The sequence below is a fragment of the Barbus barbus genome (assembly GCF_936440315.1).
Source record: "Barbus barbus genome assembly, chromosome: 26".
In the NCBI taxonomy this organism is placed as follows: domain Eukaryota; kingdom Metazoa; phylum Chordata; class Actinopteri; order Cypriniformes; family Cyprinidae; genus Barbus; species Barbus barbus.
In genome coordinates, this window is record NC_136754.1 from 23153219 (window position 1) to 23176832 (window position 23614).

Below are 23614 nucleotides of genomic sequence, written 5' to 3' on the forward strand. Positions count from 1 at the left end.
CTAAATATTCAAGGCCATTGTCACTCCCTCACAGGCTTTCGATAACAAAACATGCCTTTAAAAATTCCTGTCTGTGGAGACAGGAGAGTGATACGTTTTCAGGAGGGAAACATGGAAGGTGGGATTAATTCTGTAACGTGGAGGCAAATTCAACTGAAAGGTGACCGGATTAATCTGTCTCCGAATGGTGAAGGGGCCAACGAATCTGGGAGTGAGCTTTTTGCAATGCAGGCGCATCTTGATGTCCCTTGTGGACAGCAAATCTTGAATCTTGGAATGAGCATTTATTGGCTTTGAGGAAGAGTTGGAACTGTCGAAGACATTGAGGGACCTCCGCAACGTGGTGGCGATGTTCGGCCAGGCTCCGAGAGTAGAGGAGGATATCATCTTGGGATACGGAGGGGGCATTGACTAGGCCATACGGCATCACCAAATATTCATAGTGCCCAGTAGGGGTCACAAAAGCGGTTTTCCATTCGTCCCCCTCACGTATCCGGATGAGGTTATTTTGAGTAACTTTTACTTTTACTTCACTACATTCCAAAGCATAAGATCGTACTTTTTACTTCACTACATTTCATAAAACACATCGTTACTCCTTAAAATATATCACGAGCTCCAAGATGCAGAAGCGGTGTCTGATTCATGAACAAACTGATTCTTTTTAATGAACCTGTTAAATCGGTTCGCAAATCGCAACAAACGATTCATTCACGAATTGGAATGATCCGATTGCAGCTGTTCTCAAGTCGACAACTCACTGATTCAAATGAACCGTTTAGATCGAGTCTCCAGTGAACTGAACTCACAAGTAAACACTGGAGATCTTGTGAGCGCTTGTGCGCGCAACTGATGCTGCTAAAAGTAAGTTACTAATGTCGAATTTTAGGATTAATTATTGTAACTGAAAATCATATTTAGGTCAAATCTGCTGTAAAGGGGGATCTATTTAAGCCCACTGAAATGCTTCAATGCAAACAGATCAATGACAGTGTCTCTATGTTTTAGGTCAAAAATTAAACATTAAAATAACACAGATTAAATAAAATAATTGATGCACGTTCATATTCCCCACTGCTGTAACTTTAGCAGTTTTATTAAAATGCTACGCATCTAGCCCTATGTTTTATATTGTTTATCAACAGTATACATTTTTATATTGTTTAGATCAACTAGCCGAGCAGACAGATATGAATGTTTATTCATAACCATACTGAAAATAAGTAAATATTGTGATTGATGCTAACTGTCTAGCTAGCAAACTTGCTGGTGCCAAGTTGAGGTAATTTTAGATATAAAGTCCAAATATTTTATTCAACCACCCAGATTGATTACATGGTAACTACAGTAATTATCAAAGTGGGAAGTGATGCCCTCTGGGGGCATTTGGATAGGGGTGTTTTTACACCACAGACAAGGTTTGAGAAGAAAAAAAAATCATTATGAAAATATAATTATATTTTCCTTTAAATGTTCTTCCTAACTTCAGCCTAATTCTCGTGTCATATGTGACATTCTGCAAAACAACCAGCTTTAAAAAAAAAAATTCTTACTGGTGAAAATTAGACGGTCAGATAAGTTTTCTCTCAGGTTCATTACAATGTAAGCTTCACAGTGAACATCACTACATCACTCTCGTCAACATAGGCCATATCAACAACAAAATATATATCTTGACTCCATATAGTGGTTATTTTGGGAAAATCCCAGGTGAGCAGTAGGATTATAAAAATATACGTTAATATAAAATTAAATCAAGTAGTCTATATAAAATTGCAAAATAAATCTATCTATCAGTACTTTTGTACTTTCACTTGAGTAAAATTGAAAAAGCAGTACTTTTACTTTTACTGGAGTAATATTTTATAATACGTATCTGTACTTTTACTCAAGTACTTGATTTGTGTACTTCGTCCACCACTGCCTGTCTCTCTCCTTCCATTTGTAGAGAAAACACTCGAACGAGTTGTCTGCAACCAGCACTCACTGTTTCTTTCACAGTACAACAAACTGGATGCTAAGCAGTCAGGCTTCAGGAGTGGCCATTCAACAGAGACTGCACTACTCTCAGTCACTGAAGCCCTGCGAATTGCAAAGGCTGATTCCAAATCATCAGTCCTCATTCTGCTGGATCATTCTGCTGCTTTTGACACTGTCAATCATCAGATCTTCCTGTCTACCCTCTCATCACTGGGCATCACTGGGATTCCACTTCGCTGGTTTGAATCCTATCTCACCGGTAGGAAATCCTCTGGAAATCCTCAGGGATCGGTTCTTAGACCCCTCCTCTTCTCCACATACACTACATTACTGGGTCCCATCATACATGGACATGGCTTCTCCTATCACTGCTATGCCGATGACACACAGCTCTATCTCTCTTTTCAACCAGATGACTCAACGGTAGCTGCACGGATCTCAGGCTGCCTGGCAGACATCTCGGCATGGATGAAAGAACATCACCTACAGCTCAACCTGGAAAAGACAGAGCTTCTTGTCTTCCCTGCCATTCCGACTCTACAGCATGACTTCACGATTCAGTTAGGCTCATCAATGATTGCCCCATCAACTTCGTTCAGAAATCTTGGTGTAATCTTTGATGACCAGCTGACCTTCAAAGAGCACATTGCAAAGACTGCTCGATCCTGCAGGTTTGCACTACACAACATCAGACAGATCAGGCCCTTTCTGACAGAGCATGCTGCACAACTTCTTGTCCAGGTCCTTGTCGTTTCCAGGCTGGACTACTGCAATGCTCTTCTGGCTGGACTGCCATCAAACACAATCAAACCTCTACAAATGATTCAGAATGCAGCGGCACAACTGGTCTTCAACGAGCCCAAAAGAGCCCATGTTATACCTCTCTTCATCTCCTTGCACTGGCTACCAGTGGCAGCTCGCATCAAGTTCAAGACACTGATGCTTGCATACAGAACAACCACAGGCTCAGCACCCTCCTACTTCCACTCACTATTACGAATCTACATCCCCTCCAGAAGTCTGAGATCTGCTAATGAGCGACGCCTTGTGGTACCATCACAGAGAAGCTCAAAATCACTCTCCAGAACATTCTTGTTCACCATTCCTGGCTGGTGGAATAATCTTCCCACCCCTATCCGGAATGCTGGATCCCTGTCAATCTTCAAGCAACAACTGAAAACTCATCTCTTTCGGCACTTGACTTCATCCTAAACTCAAAAAAAAAAAAAAAACCTTAATCTTTCCCTCTATCTTTCTCTCCCTCCCTTGCTAGCTTTTACTTATTTGAACAATGACTGAGACTTGGTGTTACGAGCACTTCCTCTGTCTGATTGCCTCTTCAAGAAAAATCGCTTCTTGTATTCCCCAATTGTAAGTCGCTTTGGATAAAAGCGTCTGCCAAATGACTAAATGTAAATGTAAATGTAGGTGGTTATCAACGATCGCTCATTCCATCCACTTGCAGCGGCAAGGGTTCGAAATTTTAAGGCATACTCATTTAAAGGACAGGGACCCCTGTTGGAGATGGTACAGCTGGTCACTAATGAAGGTATCACCAGAGGGCCTTCCAAAAACTTCTCTGAAATGAGCGATAAAGTTATCGAACGAGTGGGTAACATTACCCAATTGAGCCCAGATCGTCTCAGCCCACTGAAGCGCCTTGCCGGGAAAGGAGAGAGATGATGAACGCGATCTGTGGGATATAAGTAAGGTTGCATCTCAATGGAGAGTGAACATTGTAACAGGAAAGGATATACTGATGGATGTTGTATCTTGCCAGGAACTCGTGGAGGACTGAAGGCAGCACACACCCCAGACGGATGATGGAGACAATGCAGGATGATCGCTGGAGGAAGATGGATGAGGGAGGCACGGAGGAACCACGAAGGAGAGGAGCAGGAGATAAGCACGTTAGCAGGTAGTTATCAGGTGAGTAACAGCGAAGATCTGAGAGAGTCCACTTCGAATTGTCGAGATCGGACCATGAACTGGCGTGGGGTGTGTGCTTATATAGTGCGGAGATGATTGGGTGCTAATGAGGTGCAGGTGGATGTGATTTAGAATTCAGGTGACAGAGATCATTGTGATGGGTTGGTGATGGAGCCCGGTCGATCTGTGATATCAAGGAGTAAGCACATTGATTTTCACATCATTTTGGCATGAATATTCTAGCCCACAAGACTGATTACTCAAAAGTCTTATTCAGAAGTATTCAGTGTGTGTTTTATGGCCTTATTTCAGCTACATTTTCCCCCCAAAACTTACTAACCACGCATAATATATATATATATATATATATATATATATATATATATAGATTTTTTTTTTTTTTTATATATTTGTTTCTCCTAAAAAAATGCAAACATGCTCACATGTTATTGTAGCACAGTTTGTGCTGAATACAAAAAAGTACATGTTGGCCGATAGTATGTTATAAGTAGTTGAAATAATCACAAATGTCAGGGCATGTCAAAACATCTCAAAGGCCCCAAAATCACCTCAGACCCCAGAGGGTTAAACAGTTGTCTGTGGCTGCAGAAATGACTGAAGTTGTCGATGAAGTTGACCCTTTTATACTGCAGGTTTTTTGTAGCCATGTATTCAGCCCAAGCAACCGTGAAAACGTGTTAGTTTCCCTTGCTGGGAGTGGTCCACTGATGAACGACTGAACTTCCAAACTTTCAAATAGTTCACTAAAATCCTTCTTAAGGAGTTCTGACTGGTCTTTCCAAATATCATTCTTCCTCACATGGATGATTATTTGATTTGCAGTCTTGTGCTTCATTAGAATGTTCCGAAGTGCCTTGTTCACATCAGAGACGATGTTCTTCTACACTTGGTATAAACTGTGTCTAGGTTCACTAGATTCATGGGACTCTCCGGCTATGTGCTGAGGTGGTCCATGATGATGATCTGCTGTGTGTTCCACCTGTTTTGGAAATCCAGCTAATCCAAACTAACTTTGTTTCAAGAACCGAAATCCTTTGTAGAAGTCTGTGGCAGTTCATGCAGCCAGTAGATTCCACAAGAGGCATTTTCTTTCTCGTCTGTTTGAATGTAGACAGCTGTGTCATGTTGGAATGTAAGCTGCTGGCAGTGGGAGGCAAAGTGTCTTATTTTTAGTAGTATTATTCCAGTCCTGAAAAGGTTTTAGTTTAATGTTTTTTGCCAAAAATGTGTTGTTTGAGTACTGCGCTGATCTGCGGAAGTTAAAATCTTAGAAAAATGTGAGAAAAGTACATAAACAGGGAGCAAAGCACGGAGCAGTAAGCAAGATCTTCCGAACAGTAGCGAAGCCGGAAGCAATTGTGTACTTCAATTAAAAAGCCTTGTAATAACTATGAAAAAATCTATGCATTGTTTTCCCTCAAAACATCAAAAAGCACCTCAACAAGTAAAGTAATAACATAATTATATCTTTGCAAATCATTAGCTAATGATTAATTAAAGCAATTGGAATGTGAAATGTATGGCTTCGACCCATTGTGGTAATTAACACATGAATTTACACTATTACTTAATATAATATGTTACTAAGTAATTAATACAATATGACACATTTAACTAATAACAATTTATTGATTACTTAGTCTATGAATCATATAGAATGTTAATTAGTTGCTGATGCAGTAATTATTAATAAATAATTTAGTTCTTCATGAGTTATATATCAACTCATGATCATCTGTGCATTAGTTAAAGGTGCCATAGAATGCATTGATACAGCATTTTAAATTGTTCTCTGATATCTACACAGAAGGTATGTGGCTTAGGTAAGGGCAAAAAATCTCCAGAAACGATTTTACATGTCCATTTACAACCCTAGGATTTCTCCCTAGAATGAAACGGTCTGTTATTGGCTTATTTGGCAGGGTCATGAATAATAATGAGCTCTGCTCTGATTGGCTGTTTCACAGTGCTGCTCAATGTTGAGCTCTGCTCTGATTGGCTTTTTCACAGTACGGCTCATCAGCAAGAATGAAGCACAGGGAGGAAAATATATATTTAAATACTTTCTCTCGCAGTTATATCGTGGGGTAATTATACTGTATATAAAACGCGGGCATCAGGGAGCCGTTATTAATATGCGAGGCATTGAAACTGCTTTTGAACGATCCATCGATCGCGTTATAGTTTCACTTTCAAGAGACGCGATCACACAAACTATGTTTACATTATGGAGCAACAGTACTTACCACACATTTCACAAGATCAGATGCTTGTCAGTGGTGCTCAGGATCTGTAAGTCATTCGCCATCATCCTCATCTCTCCTTACTGAGAGTGAAATCTTATGTACTGTAACAGGGTGCCGCTAGCAAGGAGCTAACCATGTCCCTTTAGTGGCTCGCGTTATTTGCTTTCTGTGCCTTTCTGAATACAGACACCAACCCATCCCTGCACTTCACACCCCCTGCACGGCCTGGAACATAAAATTGATTTTGTTATTTTCGCTGTTGTCCGCGTTTGTTTATTTACAATACCTGCAGAGCTTCTGATGGTTCGGCCGGCTTAGAACAAGGGCGGGTTTATGCAAATGTTGGGGGCGTAGTGATCCCGACTGTTGCGTCACAGTCGGTGTTATGTTCTGATTCGCCTGTTTTTCAGTGGTCTTTTTTAATCACGAGATTTACATATGAAGGAGAAAACTATGGTGTTTGAGGCTCACTGTATGTCATTTCCATGTACAGAACTGTTATTATTTAAATATGCCAGGGTAAAGACAGTTTTTCATTCTATGGCACCTTTAAGCATGAATGCATATTATTGCCACCATATTGTAAAGTGTTACCCAACAGGGAACACAGCATTAAACTGCGCTCTTACACTGTAACCCATGCTATAAGAAGCCACTTTTCTGGATTTTAGACTGCAAAACTAACCACTGAATCAAGATGGCAAAGGTAAGATTTTCTGCAGGAATGCGGTACTTTTCACTTTTTATGCAAATGAGGCTGAGCTCTCAAAATAAATGAGATCCAAGAAAACAGCATTATGGCACATTCACACACACACATACATGCAAACTGAGAAAGGAGAATCTTACTGAGCTGTAGAGGAAGCCTTCCGCATTCATGCCGATGTAGAAACCTGCTTTGACTCCCTGAATGGCCACCACCCTTAAGCCGACGGGGATGAGATTGAAAAGAGCTAGGGAAATCAAAGAGTAAACATTACAAAACAATAGGTTGAAAAATAATACAATACAATAATAAACAATACTGCTTGAACCACACTGGGAAAAGTGATAAACTTTTAATTAACCTAGCATTTCTGATAGAAACTAAGAGTTTATCTTCCAGAATCTGGCAGAAAGTTTTGGGAGCTCTCCTATCCGGAAAAGTCTGTCTTGCAGGATTGATTAAAAATGAGCTACATAAATTCTTCAAACAGTGGCACAAGAGGATGTGATGCTGGTCCTTCAATAGTCACTCTCAACTTATCTGTCCATAAAGCCTATAAAAAAGCAGTCTTCATGTACTTCACAACACTTCAGCATGTTATTCTTATTAAGTGAAAAAATTTAAAATTTAAAAAAAAAATTTGCCCAAGCAAAGTCTCTGAGAACCTGACACATTGCACTTGTGGAGACTCCAGGAAGGTTGCATTTCTGAAAAATGATGGTGCTGGAGACTAAATGGTTCCTGATGGTTTCTCACTTAGTTCTTCACATTAATTCTTAATTCTTTTGCAGTTAACGTGTCTTTTCTTCTCCACCTGTTTTTTTCTGACCGTGCTGACCCAATGACTGGCCAATTGGCTTTCACTGCCCAATGGTCATGCCTTAACTTTGCTAATTCTATTATTGCATTAGTATTGCATCCTTCTCATGGGCATATATAAATAAATATATATATATATATATATATATATATATATATATTTTTTTTTTTTATTATTTTTTTTTTTACTTTTATTCTTGACTTCAATCTCTTTTTTGGCTCATTTTATCTGTAAAAGAAAACCTGCCTAATAATTCTGCACACCTGAAATAAGGAGTTTTTGACTATCAGCCTTCATGGACAATTATATATCACTTATAAATTATTAAATACAACATTAATAGTAGTTATTAAGATTGATGTGGTTTGGAATTGGTAAAATGTTCTTGGGGAAAAAAATGACCTGAATATCAACTTTTTTATTGCTTAATAATTCTGCACACATTGTATAGCTTAAAATCTGCACTTCAATTTCATCTTGTTTGTTTTATTTTAAATCTATTCTGGTGGCATGCAGAGCCTAAATTATGAAAATTGTGTCAGTGTCCAAATAAATATGGATCTATAGCATTGAAATATGGCTTCCACAAAAGTGGTCCAACAAGTTTGTCCAACAAGTAATGTCAAGAGGTAAGACAAATGATTTGCAGTTCAAACAAAAATACACGATTCAATTGTGAAGTCTTACTGTAGTCAAAATTTTCTGAACCATAAGCTACCTAGGAACATTTTTAATATTAATTATATTTAAATGCATTAAAATCTTGTTCAACCGTTTTTTTTTTTTTTTTTCACTTGATTGAATCTTGATCGGGAAAAACGTTAACAAAATCATGCCTGATTGGACTGGGCAAACCAAAATATTATCACACATTCATTTTGCCTTTGTGATGATGAGGTACTGTAGCTTCTTCAACACATAACCTTGTGAGAAAAAAAAATCCTTGATACTTTTCATTGAATTATGAGTTTGCACTGTCTAAGATTTTTCATAGACATTTGGCATTTTGGCAGACCACTGTAGTAGCATTTACAACATTTGGATGCACAACTGGTTGAATCACTGGATGCACAACTGGCTGAATCACTGGCACAGCTTAGAAGCCAAGAATCATCTTACACTTTCAAACTACCATTTTGGGAAAATTCATGGATAATCCTTAGACTTTGGTTTACATACTGTAGCTGGCATAGGTATACATAGACATAAAACTCAATTTACTGCTCAAGTAATCTGTAGTTTGATAGATAAGACAAGAAATATGCATTATCCTAGATAAAAATGGCATACTCCTCCTTCCTCTACACAGTTCTCAAGTGAAGGAACGAGCCCAGTCTGCTGATGCTTGGTATCGTGGCTTGAAAAGCTGCCAGCATGCTCTTGTCCACTCAGCTGATCTCACTTGATAAATATCAGTGCCTGCTGCTCTGTGGTGTAAATTTGCCTGAAAAGCCATGGACTTTGTACAATGTACAAAAGCCATTGTACAACAATGGGAGGAAAGAGGTATGTTCCAACTGCCAGCTGAATAAGAATTTTTTGGTAACACTTTCTATAAAGCCCATATTTGTAATACATTAAGGGTATTCTTAAGGCATTATAATGAATGCATTATAAAAAAAAAACCTTTTCATACGTTATATAAACGTCTTAAACGTTATGTATACGTCTTATAAATAATCATAACATCAATTATAATACATTATTATGCTTACACATTTGTGGTTATAACTTTTAAGATTATGATTATTTATAACACAATTAACACCATTAAATCTACGCTTTCATTGATAATGGACTATATATCTTGACAATATTTAAGATCTGCATAGTATTTTACTACAGTACATCTTGTAAGTGGTTAGGTTTGGAGTGTTATTTGAGTGTTCCCTGTGAGGCTAATATTAATTTTTATGTGAGCTAGTTAATAATTGCAATGCTTATATTATAAAAATGCAATGTTTATATTTTAAGTTACATTTTACTTTGATGGTACCCTTAGTCTATTGACATGTAGGTAGAATGTTGACATACTTGCAAAGTTAATTAAAGTCATTTTGTCTTTTGGGGAACCATCAAAATAAAGTGTTAACATATTTAGTAGACATACTACTAATACTCCAATGACTGCTAGTTAACATGAAGTTGCAGAGTTACTTATCAACAGCTGTCTAAAGGGTACCATCAAAATAATCCATCTGATATTAAAATAAAAATAGTTAAAAGCAAATGTGTCATATTACACATTCACCTGATCTGATCTCATGGCTGTTTGAGAGAATTTTTTTTACTATTATTATTATTATTACTATACTTATAAATAGTCATTGATGGCTTTAAGTAAATTAGCATAAGAAAGGTGGCAAGATATGAGACTTATAATACATGATAACTATGAGAAATATAATCCATTGTAACTTAAGTGGATGCAATGTGTTCACTGTGTGTTATAAATCATCATACTCTTAAAAGCTATAACCACTAATTAGAAAATATTATAATACATTAAAACTGTTCTTATGAATATTCATAAGATGATATAACATATTATAAGGTTTTTTATAATGCATTATTATTTCATTATAATGCCTTAAATTAGCCTTATAATGTGTTATAAATATGGGCTTTATAGAAAGAGTTACCAAATTTATTTTATTTATTTGTTTTACAGTGAAGGCCTTTCCACACTGAGCGCGATGCAAAAAAGCGAGGCAAATCACCTGCGAACGTTGCTTTCACACCGAGTGTGAAACGAATGTTCGCCTTCTGCTTATTCATGTCTGCACACTAGATGGTGCAGACCAACAACGCATTTCTTCATCATGTAGCGTATGTATCTCGTGTGCTTTACATCGTCCGCTGCTCAATATACAGCATTAAATTAAGATAAATAACTTGTGTTTCTTCATCAGAAACACAAAATATCCATAATGCTTACAAGAATGCATCTGAAATAATTAGAGGTACAATTAGCATCAAGCTAATAATAATAATAATAATAATAATAATTCATTACATTTATATAGCACTTTTCTGCTTCCCTTCCAGGAACTTCGAGCTGCCTCGAAACGCATATGGGAACGCCTTCAGCGTGACCAGGCTCTGAATATGATGTGTAATCAGTCAAACAAGGAAGGCTGATGTGACGAGCGTTGACGAGGTTTCGCTGCCTCTCTCGCCCCAGTGTGAGGAGCTACTTCTACACAGGAGCCTTCCGTTTTCCCTGATCTTCTCACTGAGGTGTCGAGATCGCGGGTGAAATCTTTTCGTCCTGGCCATTCGTTCCCGCGGGAACTGAATGAGCGCGGTATGCGGCAATGCCGCGGGATGAACAGACGCTTGCGAGCTATCTGTCTCCCTCTACGGCATCGCCTTTGAAGGCTCCTGCTCTGCTTACAACGTTTTTGGTGGGCAGAGGGTATGCGGGCTCTCTAAACTCAGGTGGCTGCTGGGCGGGCGCAGCCTCCTCCGCATACCAGCTCCTCACGCAAAAGGTCCTGATGGGCGAGCCCCAGGACCGCGGAGGGCGACCCCTACTGGGGTGGAGCGGCTTGCACCGCGGCACACGGTGACCGTCTCCCCTCGGTGCCCTCCGGGGATTTGTCTGTCAACCCTGCAGTTCCAGGGCACAGCAGGTCCCAGCGAGTGTTACTCTCAGGTTCTTCCACCTGTGATTTCAGCGAGCCTGAGAAACTCGCCTCAGCCGCCAGATTACGCGTCTCATTCCGGTGCGCCGCATCGAGACAGCGGTCTGGCCGCTTCTCTGAACCCAGAGGTCAGTCTCGAGAGACTGATTCCCTTAGAAGATCATTGGGCAGTGAGCTGCCGAATGTGTCTCTTTGGGTCCTGCCTTGCAGGGTCTGGTTCGTTCAGAGGTCCTGACGGGTGAGCCCCAGGACTACGGAGGACGACCCCTACTGGGGTGGAGCGGATTACACCGCGGCACACGGTTGACCGTCTCCCCTCGGTGCCCTCCGGGGATTTGTCTGTCAACCCTGCAGTTCCAGGGCACAGCAGGTCCCAGCGAGTATTACTCTCAGGTTCTTCCGCGTGTGATTTCAGCGGGCCTGAGAAACTCGCCTCGGCCGCCAGATTACGCGTCTCCTGCCGGTGCGCCGCAGCGAGGCAGCGGTCTGGCCGCTTCTCTAACACCAGAGGTCAGTCTCGAGAGACTGATTCCCTTAGTAGATCGTTTGGCAGCCTGGCAGCCACTGCCGAATGTGTCTCTTTGGGTCCGGCGGACGGTAGAGGCTGGCTATTCCATCCAGTTCGATGGGCCACCTCTGTGTGACTACGGTCGAGCAGGCTCTGGTCTTGGAACAGGAAGTCGATACTTTGCTGAGGAAGGAAGCCATCGAGTTGGTTCCTCCTCACGATGTCCACGCCGGCTTCTACAGCCTGTACTTCATTGTTCCAAAGAAGGATGGGGGGCTGAGGCCCATACTGGATTTGAGTCTTCTGAACCGCTCAGCCAGAAAGCTGAAGTTCAAGATGCTCACTGTCAGGCAGATTGTGTCTCAAATCAGGTCCGAGGACCGATTTGTCACGATAGACCTCAAAGATGTCTATTTCCATGTACCCATCCTTCCCTCTCACAGGGAGTTCCTGAGGTTCGCTTTCAGGGGCAAAGCGTATCAGTATCAGGTTCTTCCCCTCGGCCTAGCACTCTCACCCCGCACTTTCACCAAGTGCGTGGATGCGGCACTGGTCCCGTTGCCACTGCAGGGCATCCGCATACTCAATTATATCGATGATTGGTCAATCCTCGCTCAATTAGAGCGGGCAGCGATTCGGCATCGAGGTATCGTTCTCGCCCACATGAAAGATTTGGGGGGTTAAGACTAAACGCCAAGGAAAGTGTGCTTTCTCCAGCTCAGAGAACCACTTATCCAGGTGTAGTGTGGGATTCGACCACGATGCAGGCTCGTTTGACCCCTGCTCGGATCGAGTCGATCCTCACAGCAGTCGAGAGAGTGTGAGAAGGCCAGCCATTCACTGTCAAGCAGTTTCAGAGACTGCTTGGGCTCATGGCAGCTGCATCCAGCGTGATTCCTTCTGGCCTGCTGTACATGAGGCCCCTACAGTGGTGGCTCAAGACCAAGGGGGTCTCCCTGAGGGGAGACTCGCTCCGCGCTGTCAAAGTGTCACGCCGCTGTCCGTGCCTTAGACATGTGGAGGAATCCTTGGTTCTTGTCCCGGGGCCCGGTGCTGGGAGCTCCTTGTCGCCGCGTCTCGCTAGCGACGGACGCTTCCCTCACCAGTTGGGGTGAGGTCATGAGTAGGGGTCGACCGATTATCGACCTGGCCGATTATTGGCACCGATATTAAGCATTTTTATGATAATCGGCATCGGTCATTTTCAAAACCGATGTGCCGATACAATTATTTAATTTTGAAACGCGCTATTTGGCTCTGATGCAGCCTGTCCGAACTCACCACTCTGTGGCCTAGAGCAGTCTCCGCCCACCACGCATCTGATTTGTTGAGAGTCAGGAGTCCGACCAATCAACGTGGAAGACTAAAGGCGCTCTCACACCGAAAGCGCTTGCTAACTGGTGCTGCTTCATCACGCATCAGTTCTCTCTCAAAGGCAGCAGCAGACCTTGCACAAGTTGCAATAAATTACAATCCACTACACTGAAGTTGTAAAAACCTCAATTTTATCTATTTATGCTTTTCCGAGATGGGGGAAACGCAGGGGGAATCGCGGAATCCAGTCATATGGAATTTACTGTATAACGCGGAGTCACGGAATTAGTCAAAGTTTGGATGAATTAATCAAAAGTAGGTCAGTACACTTAAATCGACTCATGATATGGACTATCTGTAAACATTAAGCTGCAAAAAGACTATTTAAATATGAATTCTGCATGTTCGGCGTGTCTCTGTATATGTGAAAGGCACAGACGCGCGGTTTTGACACACACACACACACACACACACACACTGAAGTGCGCGACGCTCGCGGTGTATTCCGCATCTGCCATGTCACTAAATGAGGACATAAATACATGAACATCATCCCCAGAACTGCTCTGAGAGTTACTTCATGAGCATTTGACTGTTTCGTTTGAGTAAAACGATCGTCATATCATAAATAGGCTACAGAAACTTAAGAGGTCCTCATGGCAACCCGTCAAAATAAAAGTTCGGTTTATTTACTAATGCTACTACAATTATTACAACTTTTGTTTAAAAGAACAATCATACAATACGCTATTTCTTACATGTTTTAATTTTAATAGAAAACACATTTGTTTGCCAAAAAATAGTTCAACTCTCATTTGATTAAAAGATAAATTAAAATAATGTTTTATGCCTTCATTTGCACTGCTCTGTAAATGAAAACTAATGGAAATTACTGTCACATAGGCCAAGATTAAGTTACTGTCACATAGGCCAAGATTAAATTACTGTCACATAGGCCAAGATTAGGATGACGGAAATTGGGACATTTCAATAGGCTATTGAACCAAGTTAGCCTATAACAGGCTATTAGGGTTATAGTTTCATTAAAATAGTTGCGGTCTTCTTCGCAACTTCTACAATGGAGCTATGAAGACAGTTAAATAATTTACACGTATTATATACATTGCGCTTTTTAAATTAATCAATTGATGTGCATTAGATGATGAATTGAATAGTCACCTCTTCTAGGTTATGATTTAGTCAACCGAAAATAATTAATGAAGAATTATGAGAGGTTATGCTATTACACATACATTTCTAACATGTAAATTATTGAAGCCAAATACTTACATTTCCCCAAGCTGTTTAGCTGTAGTATTTAGTATTCATAGGCTTAATCATGAAGCATACAGTGGCCCCACTTTTAACTCTCTATTTATATATTACCCTTATTGTAGATGGATGCATGGGGGAAGACAAGAGTAAGAAGTGCAACCAACACTAGGGAAGGCCGTTTTTGTCAGAGCCCTTGTTATTCTTAATTTTGACATTCATTTTAATTTTTACACCAGACATATATATCGGTTCAATATATCGGTTATCGGTCTACTTGGTCTGTAATAATCGGTATCGGCATCGGCCCTGAAAAACACATATCGGTCGACCCCTAGTCATGAGTGGCCACCCTGCCCGCGGTCTGTGGAGTGGTCGCCACCTGACGTGGCATATCAACCAGCTAGAGATCCTAGCTGTGTTCCGTGCGCTCAAGCACTTCCTCCCAGACCTAAGAGATCACCACGTGCGGGTGCGCACCGACAGCACGGCACGGCCACACTTCCGGCATCCCTGCCAGCGCTTGCTTCATGACTTGAAGCTGACGCCGGCTCCGCCGCACGTGCTTTTATACTTCCTGGTCGTGACGTCACCCCGCCCGTGACGCCTCGCCCTTGTTTGACTGATTACACATCATATTCAGAGCCTGGTCACGCTGAAGGCGTTCCCACATGCGTTTCGACGCAGCGTCTCGTTCCCTTCAGGGAACCATGGTTACATACATAACCTGAGACGATTTTATTGAATCAGGTACCTGAACCACAGATAAATCCTGCTGACTTTCTTCAAGATGTTTTCCTCTGAGATCACTGTACCAACATCAGATGGTCAGCTACACTGATATTCTATGGTAAAACAAGATCCTTGACTACTGATTATGTTTTTTTCTTCTTGATCCACGGAAATAAGTAAATGTCAGGTACTTGCTTCACTTGTTGAACAGAATCTGTTGCAGGAATGACTCAAAGTCTGTTCACATCTCTGTGGTTAGATCAGTGTGCACAATAATGTGTCTTTGACCTTCATTATGTATGTTTTGATTATACTGTATTGTAAATAAAATACAAATAATTTAAAAACCCCATTATTTCAGTCTCCTCACACTCTCTTACCTGCCTCAGTCACAGTCACACTGATGGCCTATTAGCAGCCTTTAGGGGAGGGCCCTTTGTCTCTCAGGTGAAAATCACTTAATATTCAAGCCCATTACCACTCCCTCCCTTAGTGTGGGTTTTATGGCCTTATTTCAGCTACATTTTTTCCCCCAAAATTTACTAACCATGCATAATATTTTTTTTTTAACAAATGCAAACATGTACATCCACCTTAGTCACATATTATTGTAGCATAGTTTGTGCTGAATACAAAAAAAAAATACATGTTGGTCAATAGTATATTATAAGTAGCTGAAATAAGCACAAATATCAGGGCATGTCAACACATCTCAAGGGCCCCAAAATTACCTCAGACCCCAGAGGGTTAATGTCCATTTACGATTTTGACGCTTACTACATGTTCTAATGTATTAATACTTAAGAAAGTGTTTTCTGTGGCCAAGAAAATATCCTTTCTTAGAGTTGATATGAACTTGCACTGAATGTTCGCTGGACGGACAGATCAGTTGATGGCAATTTAATTCTGCTACAGTTATTACTGTCAGCCGATATAAATAATTGTAATTAATCATAATTAATTGTAATTATTTATATACAATTCCTTTTTGAGCTATATAATTTGCTACAGTGTCATGTGCTGGAACTCCACAATGGTATGGCACATTCCCTGTGCTTGATATATCAAGGCAATAGCATCCACAATCCACTGGACCAACCTCTATTTGGAGACAGCCTTCCTCTTCTGCTGTCCCAGAAAACATACAAAGAGCTGTTCTTTAAAACAAAGTCTCTAAAACTTGTGTGGTCCAAGTAAATAAGGAAAGCATGCACTGGACATAGCAATGATATGGCTGGCTCTGCTGTGTCTTGAGACAGCGCCTGCAAGTTCATCACTTTGTCCCTAAAAGGGGTAGTGGAATCATTGGGCACGTAGCCTGACTGGGGTCTTACAATTACATGAGAGTATGCCAGACCAAACTCAAGGCACGTTTCGCTGATGGAGGCTTTACTTCAAATCATAGGCCTGGCTCATAGAGGGGGATCTAGCCTGAGTGAGGGGCTCTTGGAAGGAGCATTGGCTCAGAGAACCATGTCCGGGTGGGTGCAAGTAGGCTCATTGGCCGGGACCAACACAAACACCCCTCTCCCCGGTCCATGATTTGTACCGAGTGGGGGCCTGAGTCTATATGCTGGTAATGGGGCCTAGTAATCATGGCACCGCCCCAGTCCAAAGGCTGAACCTACAAAGGCAGACTGGTTTGATAGCCACACAATGCATGCTGGGGTGCCTTGCCCCATTCTGGACTCACAAGGCAATAGGGACAGCCCGAAGGGGAAGACCTTGTACTTGTATGCCTAAGCCAACATGTGCTTCTTGAACGGGAGCCTGTGCAGGGCCCTATTCATATCCCGCAGGTCTATAATTGGTTGTAACCCACCACCTTTCTTTGGTACGATGAAATAAGGGCTGCAAAACCCCTTTTTCATTTCAGCTGGAGAGGCAGTCTCTATTGCTTCCTTCACAATAGGACCACAATTTCCGCATGCAGGACAAGGGCATATTTACCTGCCACAGAGATAAAAGGATGCTACTGAACCTGGGCAGATGCCTGGCAAATTGAATCACATAGACAAGTCTGATTTTCCTGATGAGACAGCGTGACGGATTGGGAAACGCTAGCCATACATACAGTGCCCTCCATAAGTATTGGAACAGTAAAGACAAAATTGCTCTGTTGGCTGTGGAGTCAAGACATTTGGAAATATGATTAAAAGATGAATATGAGACAAAACTACAGAATGTCACATTTTATTCTTAGCCTTTAAACACATACATGTTTTACCAAATAAAAAGAACACCACTTTTAGAGTTCATCCAACTCATTGATGTGAGCATAAGTATTGGGACAGTTGAACATAAGGCAGATATAAAAGATTAAAAGCTATTATTTAGTTGCAGATCTCTTGCGCACAATCACAGCAGTGAGTCTGTGACCCATAGACATCACCAGACTCTTGGTCTCTGTCAGGGTTGTGGGGAGAGAGGATGAGGCGAGGACTCAGTACTGCAGAGAATGGGCTTTTATTAATAATAAAAATAAACAAAACCAACCAAAACTACCCCGTAGGGGAAAAACAGGACAGCTGGAAGGCTTGGCAAGGCAGGACAGGGCACGACAAGGCAAGGCAGGATCAGCACATGACAGGTGAACATACGACGACGAACTGGCACAGGACTGAAAACACAAGGTGATTATAAAGGGTGCAAATGAGGAGGGTAATGAGGTAACAGGTGGGGCAAATTAACTAATAATCAGGAAACAAGGTGGGTGGGGTCAAGACAATTGACATGAGAGCACATCGCACATAGAACTAAACAAGACCAGCCATGTGCTCAAACAAAACAAAAACACAAGCACATGGCCAGCAAAACAAATAACTAGCCATGTGCAAAACAGGACAGGAACACGCAGCTAATGAGAAGACTCATAAGCCGCGTGTTCACAAAAAACAAACATGAAAGCCCGCAGCCAGTGAAAAAACACCAACTGCGTGCAACACAGAGCAAAACAAAACGAGAAAAAGCACGCGGCCGAAACCGAACCGCGTGCCGAACAAAACACACACACAGAGGAGCGCACGGCCCGAGCGAACTCGAAATCGCACGCTCCCCAGCAAGAACAAACCTGGAGCGTGAGTGTCCGAACCCCGACACGAAACCAGAACAGAGTCTGAACAAGACAGGAGTGCCGGGATCCGAACACTACGCCCCAACATGAAACAGAGCACGCAGATAAGAGAGCACGCAGCTCGAGCACACTCGAAGCCGCGCGCTCACCAGAAAACAAGACAAGGAGGGAGTTGTCAGGGCTCCGTCACAAAACCATGACTAAACTAGACCGAAGTGACAGAACCCTGACACTACCCCTCCCCCAAAGGGACGCCATGGAAGCCAAGCCAGTGCCAGTAACTAAGCCCAGGAAGTCTTTAGGATGGTCCAGGGTGGGACGGGAGGGTTGAGCCAGGGAGGCTCCAACAGTTCTGGAGTCCTGGCTGAGGGCCAGGGTGGAGCTGGAGGGACGGACCAGTGGGGCTCCAGCCGTTCAGGAGACCTGGCTGAGGACCAGGGGGGAGCTGGAGGGACGGACCAGGCGGGCTCTTGCACCTCTGAAACCCCGGCAGGAGGCCAGAGCGGGACCAGCAGCTTGGTAGGCAGCAAGGGTGGGCCCAGCAGGACAGGAAGCAAGGGTGGAGCAAGGAGCTTGGGCGGCGCGGCAGGGCCAGGAGCTTGAGCTTGGGTGGAGTCTGCAGGGCAAGGAGCTTGGGCGGTGCCGGCAGGACAAGGAGCTTGAGCACAGATCGCAGAGCCAGGAGCTTGGGTGGTGCCGGCAGGACAAGGAGCTTGGGCGGCGCCGGCATCAGGGCAAGGAGCTTGGGTGGAGCCAGCAGGGCAAGCAGCTTGGGTGGAGCCGGCAGGGCAAGGAGCTTGGGTGGAGCTGGCAGGGCAAGGTGAGCTGGCAGGGCAAGGTACCTGGGAGGCTCAGAGATGGTCTCCTGACCAGCAGAGGGCTCTGGAATGGCCTCCGGGCCTTGAGGGGTGGAAGAAGCCTTCCTCTTCCTCCTCCGACGAGAGCGAGGCGGAGGCATAACAGCCTCTGGGGGAGCTGCAGTTTCGTCGGCCACCACTAGGGGTGCTGCAACCTCTATGGCCACCACCAGGGGTGCTGCAGTTTCCTTGGCCATCAATTGGGCCACTGCAACGTCTTCGGTCGCCTCTTGGGGCATAGTTGCAGCATCATGGGTTACCTCTGGGGGCGCAACTGCAGCATGCCCATTCTTCATCCTCCTCCGTTTACGGGTCATCAGAGGACTGGGGACTAGGTGGTTTGTGAGGGGAATGGGAGGAGGGCCAAGAGGAGGAAGGCCACCCTCTTCTCCACGGTGGTAGACATACCCCACAAACTGCCAGAAGGACAGTATCCCCAGCATTCCCATCTCCCAGGCATGGACAGGCTCATTAAGGCTGGTGTTAAACATGTCCTTGAGCTCTGCATCACTGATGTTGAGTCCCTCCGCTACTAACAGGAACTGGTAAGCAAAATCCTTCACACTGGCTCCCCCTTGCCGAAGAGAAAGGAGCCTCCAGCGTTGAGCAGTCATCTGATGAGCGGAGGGGCAGGGAGATGGGAACAGGAAGATGCCCATTGCTCTGCTGAGTCCTCTCTTTTGGCCAGTTCACACTGTCAGGGTTGTGGGGGGAGAGGACGAGACGAGGACTCAGTACTGCAGAGAATGGGCTTTTATTAATAAAAGCCCATTCTCTGCAGTACTGAGTCCTCACCTCATCCCTTCTCCCCACAACCCTGACAGTCTCATCCTTTGAAATACTTTTCCCAGCCTTTAATGCAGCCAATTACAATTGTTGTTTGTTTTGGGGAGTTTCTGCCTTTACTCTCCTCTTCAGCTGGTGAAATTCATGTTCAATCGGATTTAAATCTGGAGATTGACTTGGGCAATCTAAGACTTTCCATTTCTTTGCCCTTATAAATTCCTTGACTGAACTGGCTGGGTGTTTTGGGTCATTGTCCTGATGCAGTATGAAGCACTTCTCAATGAATCTGGTGGCATTTTCTGGAATATTGGTAGGCAAGATGGTTTTGTACCCTTCCAAATTCATTCTGCTACTGTCATCATACATTAAGTCATCAGTAAAGTTGAGAGGGCCTGTTCTAGAGACAGCCATGCATGCCCATGCCATGACACCACCTCCACCATGCTTTACAGATGAGGCTGTATGCTTGGGATCATTAGAAGTTCCCTTTTTTTCTCTCCACATTTTTGATTTCCCACCACTTAGATAAAGGTTCATCTTTGTCTCATCGGTCCATAAACACAGTTCCAAAACTCTTCTGGCTCACCTTTGTGCTTTTTTGCAAACTCTAATTCCTTCCCAATAAACCTTTCTATTTTTGGTGCTGGTCAGAGGTTTGCATCTTGCTGTGTAGCATCTGTAATTCTGTGTCAAAGTTTCCTGAGGAGAGTAGACTGTCAGAGCATCACCCCAGCTTTCTGGAAGTTGTTGGTGATTCTACAGATAAGTCTTTTACGGTTCATTTTCACAGCTTTTATTATTTGTCTGTCATCAACTACTGTTGTTTTCTCAGGCGATCAGATAGTTGTTGGTTGCTGATGTCGCTGGTGGTTTCCAAACTCTTGATTTCTCCATGCTCTTTATTTTTGCTATAGCTCTAATTGACTTCCTCTTTTCTTTTAGCATCCAAATTGCTTGCTTTTCTCTCAAAGTCAGCTCCGTCATCTTCATCCTGGTTTGTGTGTGTCATCATCAAATGCAAGATTCAGAATAGAGAAGTAATGGATATAACTGATACAACACATTCCCTGCTTTTAATATCTGAAGAATTAATGCAACAGGACACAGCTTAGACACAACTTAGAAAGACCTGTGAGGCAACTGTTCCAATACTTATGCTCATATCAGATAGGGGGGTGAAACTCTAAAAGTGCTGAACTTCTTAGCTGGTAAAAAATGTATGTGTTGAAACGGCTAATAATAAAATGTGACATTCTGTAGTTTTGTCTCATAGTCATCTTTTAATCATATTTGTAAAGTTCTTGACTCCACAGCCAACAGAACAATTTTGCCTTTACTGTTCCAATATTTTTGGAGGGCACTGTACATACACACACATTTCACACCACTCTATATATACACGTGTGTATCTATATATATATATTAGATTAGATTAGATTAGATTCAACTTTATTGTCATTTATGCAGAGTACAAGTACAGAGCTAATGAAATGCAGTTAGCATCTAACCAGAAGTGCAAGAATATAGTGTTTTATATACATATAAGTGCAGAGTAAGTGAAGATATGATTTACAGAATATACAGTGGAATTGCTATATACAGTATTGAGCAGAGTATATACAGAATATAAAATAGGAGTGCAGTGTAGGGATTGTATGTACATTATGAACAGAGCAATGTAGATTATATAGATTACAGATTATGTATACACATTATGAACAGCAGAAACGTGAGAACAGTGGTAATAAATAAATACAGCTGGATGAGTGTGCAAAGTATTGATAGAACAATGTATTCTATGCAAAATAGCAGTAGTGCAATATTTTATAGAAATAGTTTACTGTGCTTGTACAGTAACAACTTTAAACAGTTTATAGTGTAATGACTTGAACGATGTGCAGTCTGTGCAAAATATGAGTAGTGCAAATGCATGTGTTTAAAGTACTGTGACCAGTGCAGTAATAAGCAGGTGCAGGTTAGATTGGTGGTGTGGCGTTCAGAAGTGTCACAGCTTCGGGGAAGAAGCTCTTCCTGAGCCTACTGGTGCGAGAGCGTAGGCACCTGTAACGCCTGCCGGATGGAAGGAGGGTGAAAAGTCCATGGTTAGGGTGAGAGGCATCCTTGATGATGTTTCTTGCCCTGCCCAGACAGCGCTTATAATAAATGTTCTCAATGGAAGTTAACTGGGTGCCGGTGATCCGTTGAGCAGTTTTCACCACCCGCTGGAGTGCTTTGCGGTCAGATGCGGAGCAATTGCTGTACCATACTGAGATGCAGTTCGTGAGTATGCTCTCAATGGTACAGCGGTAGAATTCCACAAGGATCCTGGGATTCAGGTGAACTTTCTTAAGGCTCCTTAAGAAGTAAAGGCGCTGCTGTGCCTTTTTGACCAGAGTAGAGGTGTTATGGGACCAGGTGAGGTCATCAGAGATGTGGATGCCAAGGAACTTGAAACTCGACACACGCTCCACTTCAGCTCCGTTGATGTAGATGGGTGTGTGTGCATGACTCCTAGTCCGCCTGAAGTCCACAATGATCTCCTTTGTCTTCTGGGTGTTTAGCTGTAGATTATTGGTGGCACACCATACAGCCAGGTGCTGCACCTCATCCCTGTAGGCTGATTCATCGTCATCCTTGATCAGACCTACCACCGTGGTGTCATCTGCAAATTTGATTATGGTGTTGGAGCCATAAACAGGAACACAGTCATGGGTGAAGAGGGAGTACAGGAGAGGGCTCAGTACGCAGCCCTGTGGCACGCCGGTGTTCAGGGTGATGATGGAGGAGGAGAGGTTATCTAACTTGACGGACTGAGGTCTGTTAGTCAGAAAATCTAGAATCCAATTACAGATGGGTGTGCTGATTCCAAGCTGGCTGAGCTTGGAGATCAGCTTGGAGGGGATTACTGTATTAAATGCAGAACTGAAGTCCATGAACAGCATTCTCACATGAGAGAGAGAGAGAGAGAGTAATGTGAAAAAGTTTTTAAAATTAAAAACCCTTCCTGCTTTTTTTTTTTAGGTTTTTTTTTTTGCATATTTGTCACACTTGAATGATTCAGATCAAAGAAATTGTAATATTACACAAAGATTCCATTTATTAAGGGAAAAAAGCTGTCCAAACCTGCTTGGCACTATGTGAAAAAAAAAATTGCCCCCTAAATCTAATAACTGGTTGTGTCACCTTTTGCAGCAATAACTGCAATCAAGTGTTTGTGATAATTGGCAATGAGTCTTTCACATCACTGTGGAGGAATTTTGGCCCACTCTTCTTTGCAGAATTGTTTTAAATCAGCAACATTGGAGGGTTTTCGAGCATGAATGGACGGTTTAAGCTCGTGCCACAGCATCTCAATCATATTTAAGTGCAGACTTTGATTTGGCCACTCCAAAACCTTAATTTTGTTTTTCTTGAGCCATTCAGAGGTGGTGTTTTTGGGATCATTGTCCTGCTGCATAACCCAAGTGCGCTTGAGCTTGAGGTCACAAACTGACGGCTGTACAATTTCCTTCAGGATTCTTCTTATAGAGTGCAGAATTAATGGTTCCATCAATTATGGCAAGTCATCCAGGTCCTAAAGCTGCAAAGCAGCCCCAGACCATCACACTACCACCACCATGTTTGACTGTTGGTTTGATGCTCATTTTATGAAATGCTGTGTTGGTTTTATGCCAGATTTAACAGGACACACATCTTCCAAAAAGTTCAACTTTTGTCACATCA

General features: G+C 42.7%; 1 protein-coding gene across 1 annotated transcript in view; it reads right to left on the reverse strand.

Annotated features, from left to right (window-relative positions):
- Positions 1-23614, reverse strand: part of fgf12a (fibroblast growth factor 12a) — a 61365-nt gene that overhangs the window by 23999 nt on the left and 13752 nt on the right. Inside the window, exon 4 of the mRNA XM_079379759.1 lies at positions 7026-7129. Coding sequence (XP_079235885.1) covers positions 7026-7129 — 104 coding nt within the window. The remainder of the gene's footprint in view (positions 1-7025; positions 7130-23614) is intronic.